Here is a 4,724-nt window from a genome sequence, read left to right on the forward strand (position 1 = left end):
TTGCCTGTAGCTAAGTCGTTACTGTCGTCTGAATTTTATCTAGTTTATCTATGGTAGTTTTTGATTGCTCACATATTGCGTTTATTTAATTTTTTCAAAAAATTTAATTTCTTTACCGAATGGTTAGATGAGCATAGAGTTCAAAAAGATTTTTATAAAAAAAAATGAAAAAATCAGCCGAAACAACTTAAATATGTATATTGCTGAATATATATATAAAATCTAAAATTAAACGCGTTATAGTTTAAAAATAAAAAGAATAATGGCAGTAAAATTAGCAACAGATAAAAACAAGAGATGAACACGTTTGTTGTTGTTGTTGTTGCTCTCTTACGTCACGCACCCGCATCGCCCTGCGAATCGTTCATCAGATGAAAACAATCATGTGCTCCATAACAACGTGTTTTCGATCCATACAGGATAACATTTTTCTTGCTAAAATAAATATTCTCTGTTATTCTGTGAAAAGTTGGAAACATTTTCAAACAAAATATACATAAATATAAATAAGATTCTAAAGCTTTTGCTGATTCTCGTAATTCCCATTTACTTCAGTTTTTGGTTGGGAATGATTTTCAAACGCAAATGTTAATGTTCTGGATCTGCCACTGCATAAGGGTCCTTGACGCAAAATGTTTTAAAAACGTGTAATTCAGCACATTTACATTTTTATTTTGCAGTTACAACTTGTTTTTGGTTTTGAAAGGTGTTTGGGGTAGGAAATATAATATGTAGCAGAATATATAACTTTCAGACAAATGTGAAATAAAATCAAAACAATGCTCCTTACTTGTGTGCGCATTAATTGATTGCTTGTAGAAAAGGGATTGCTAAAACAACATTTTTGTTTTTTCAGCATCGACAGCATCTGTTGCTGTGTAAAAATATTATTTCTTCTTCAATCAGAATAACTCACACGACTCAATTAAAATCTATCAATATATTGTTTTGAAAAAGTTGAGCGTATGTTGAGTAAATTAACTGAATAATAATGATAACAGTTGTTAGCATCTGATTGGTTAGTTTTTTTTTAAGTTTTCATTTAAATAGCTTTGGATTAAAGCATCGAGTAACAAATGAATATGCAGTCGTTCGTTTTTTTGTTGGTTTTGGGTGTTGGTTAGTTTTAACATATTTGTTGCATATTACCATTATCTATTCAAACACTGATAGCCAACAAATTTATATTATAATGAATTTAAATTAAAATGAATTATTTTAATTTTTAGCCTTGGCGTGGGTGCAACACCAGAAGGGCTACGAACTCGTTAGAAAGGAGTGGCCTGAGCTAACTAACAAGGTACTTTGAAAAAAAATTATTTACATATTTCAATGTTATAGACTGAAAAAATCCACTCCAAAAAGAATAGGAACATTGTTATGCAAGCTATTTTGAAGGACATGCCGAACGTGCAAGTAAGTGAAGATTTGTTTAAGGTCAATGAACTTGTGTCATTCATTTGCGATTCCTGAAATGTTTTGAAATTTTTCACAGTTTTTTGAAATTGTATCTGTTGACTACGAAAAATATTCCGAAGAATTTTGGTACAACCAAGTCAGATTGGTTTACGATGAATCGACTGATGTCGTCACTCAGGTACCAAAGTTTTTCGGACAGGGTGAGAAATTTTTTATTCTCGTTTATTATGAACAAACAATAAATTTTTTACACAATGTGGCATTCCAAAAGAGTAAATCTTAACTAAGCGGAAAACCCAACATTCAAAAAAGTAATCCATAAATTCATAGTTCGATTAAAAAAATGTAAATTAAATATTTTGTTCTTTCATTTTTAAAACTTTTAAAAAAGCAATTTTTAAAACATGTATATAAAATATGAAAAATTCATAATGTTTAAAACCAATTAATATATGCAGACATATGAAAATAATTAATATATGCATATATATAAAATATGTGAAATTTATAATGTTTAAAACCAATTAATATATGCATACATACACATATACATACACATATATACACACCCATACATATACTATACATACTTACATTTATAGACACACATACTCCCATACACGCATCCACTCACACAAACTTACACACACATATACACACTCCCCAAAATATATGTAAGCATTACATATGAACAGTACCAAAACAATCAAATACATATATAAGGTAATTGAAGAACAAGACTTAAAAGATGAAATGAAAAAATATTTGACCTGAATAATTGTAAATAAGAGAAAATCAGTCACAGTATGGAATACTAATAGCAATGTTAATTTATAAAAACGGAAAAGAGGTATTAAATTAAACTTTTGAAAAAGAAACAATAAATTGAATTCAAGTCAATCATAGTATGATTAAAAAGCAAATTAATTATAACAGAACCAAGAAAATTAAAAATAAAATAAACTATAAAACAGTTGCAGAAATAATTATGAACTGAATAAAATTAATCACAGAATAATAAAAAATATTGAAAATCAAGTTATATAAGAGAAACCGAAAGACAAAATTTATGCACGAATAAATAGAAATAGAATAAAAACAATCATAAGTTAATAAGATCAAAATATAGAAGACAAAAATAAGTAGATACAAAATAAAGGATAAACGGAATCATTCAGTCAGACAAAGTAAGTAAATTTTTGAAATAAATTTTATATAGATTAAGTATTATTTAATATGTTGAAATTAATTTATTTCTAAATGTAAATCGCATCAAATGTTAATGTTAGAAATGGAAATCAAAATTAATTAATTAGTTAGTTAATCAGTTTAACTCATTAATGGTCTGGCATATATCTTCCAATCGGAAACTGATTAAATTTAAAATATGCAGACTCATTTACATAAGAAATCTTTATTTTGAAAACCTGTACAAAATGCTGCAAAAATCCAACAGCGGTCCTTTATAGCAAAAGAATAATTTTAATGATGTTATTATAAATTTTTTCCAAACATATTGTAGGTACAGGAACATAACACTTTTTACAACGTGTTTAAATCTTCTTTAATTATTTTTTTAATATAGTATAACATTGCATAGCATAACATAATTGAAATTATAGCTCAAAAAAATGATCATCTGTTTAGAACCACTTGAGTTAGAATCCAAATTTGACCAACTTGCTTTAAAAAAAAATGTTTGTCGATTTTGTTGACACTGCGTTGTTATTTAAACTGTTCCAATATTTGGCAACTGTTACTGAAGAAATTATATTTTATTGGCCCATTTTGCTGAATACTATTTCCATTTTCGCCTTTATTGTTTCTTTACAAGTAAGTTGAACAGAAGATGTCATTAATGGTCACCTATGTGAACTGAACTTATTTCATCAGCATATTGAAGCTTTAACGCAACAAACTTCAGAAAATAAGATAAAATAACGAATATAATTATGGCATGGTAAACTAAGCGGCCAGTGTGGTCTGACCTGTTTTGAAGTGAACCGCCTCACTCCAGCACAAAATCATCTACGCACCCATCACAGGGCTCACCGTTGTAATTATTAATTCTTCGATTGCAACTCTATCAAATTGAATATTGATTGTTATCATTCGACATTTGAAAACAAATTTTTTGGTTATCTAAAAAAAGAACACTATTGTAATTCTAAATAATTCTTTTCAGAGCCAAAACTCAGCCTAGTGCCTAATATCATCGGGAAGGTAAAATTTCTGCGTCTCTTATCAATTACAATTCTTTTAAATGTTTTAATATTTTTGTAACTTAATTTTGCTTTAAAATATTACACGCAGAGTTATAACTCTGTTATACAATCTTTGAAAAAAGAAATTCCAGGTCTAAAAGTACGACTTCATTTTTATTATTACCTGGCACTTGATAAACAAATTATTTTAGTTACGATGGTTGAAAATAGAAAAGTTCGGTTCGAAACATATTTAAGTAGTTATTTTTATATTTTTTTAACATTTCGGAGAAAAGTAGCAATTCAAAAAAAGAATCAAACTATTTTATTGGAAAAAAAACAGGTGATTGTCTTCAAAAATGATAAAGAAATCTTTTCAACGTCTGCTAAAGTTGCAGACTACGTAAGATTGGATGTTGATGATTCTGAGCAGGTAAATAATCTTTTTTTTTAATTAATTTTTAATCATTATAACTTTCAAGAAGGCTTCTACTTTTTTTCATACATGATTAAAGATTTCTGTTACTACTTATCTAGATTTCTACTTTTTTTCATACATGATTAAAGATTTCTGTTACAAATTAGTCCAAAAACATTTGAACTTAAAATATTGTTAGCCTGATAAAATTTGTAAAAAAGTTAGAAGTCAATTAGATGCTACGAGATAATACAAGTTCTTCTAGTGCAGAAAGGTTGAATGCCATATATATATATACATCTCAGACATTTAGAGGAGTCAACAATATACTGTCGGAGATTTTAAATAATAATAAATTAAAATGATAAGAGGAAGCAATCTCCTCCTCTATCTTTCTCAGGGAATTTTTGTATGGTCCGACAATAATTTTTGTGTATATTTTTATCGTGAGTTCGACCAGTCCTGTGTGGCACTGGGCTTTTTCGAATTATATGATTTTACTGAGTAACACACGAACGCGTAAAAATATTCGATAACAATTTTATTAATCGACGGAAGTAAATAAAAGGAATTGAACTAATGAACTCTATAATAATGTAAATGTCAATGAACAAACTGGAATACAGGAATTAGAACTCTTCTTGTTGGGTCTTCAACTTGGAATATGTTTCTTGGCGTTTTAA

The 4,724-nt window shown here is 28.0% G+C and overlaps 1 protein-coding gene across 1 annotated transcript; it reads left to right on the plus strand.

Annotated features, from left to right (window-relative positions):
• Window positions 1-383: 383 nt before the first annotated feature.
• On the plus strand, window positions 384-4,724 carry HELRODRAFT_160985 (hypothetical protein; the record flags this gene model as incomplete). The annotated part of the gene is made up of 8 exons (XM_009020976.1): window positions 384-468; window positions 1,230-1,267; window positions 1,342-1,416; window positions 1,496-1,619; window positions 3,605-3,642; window positions 3,733-3,783; window positions 3,967-4,056; window positions 4,668-4,724. The coding sequence occupies 8 exons, from the start codon at window positions 384-386 to the stop codon at window positions 4,722-4,724; spliced, it is 558 nt and encodes a 185-aa protein (XP_009019224.1).

Source organism: Helobdella robusta, assembly GCF_000326865.2.
Source record: "Helobdella robusta unplaced genomic scaffold HELROscaffold_3, whole genome shotgun sequence".
Classification (NCBI taxonomy): domain Eukaryota; kingdom Metazoa; phylum Annelida; class Clitellata; order Rhynchobdellida; family Glossiphoniidae; genus Helobdella; species Helobdella robusta.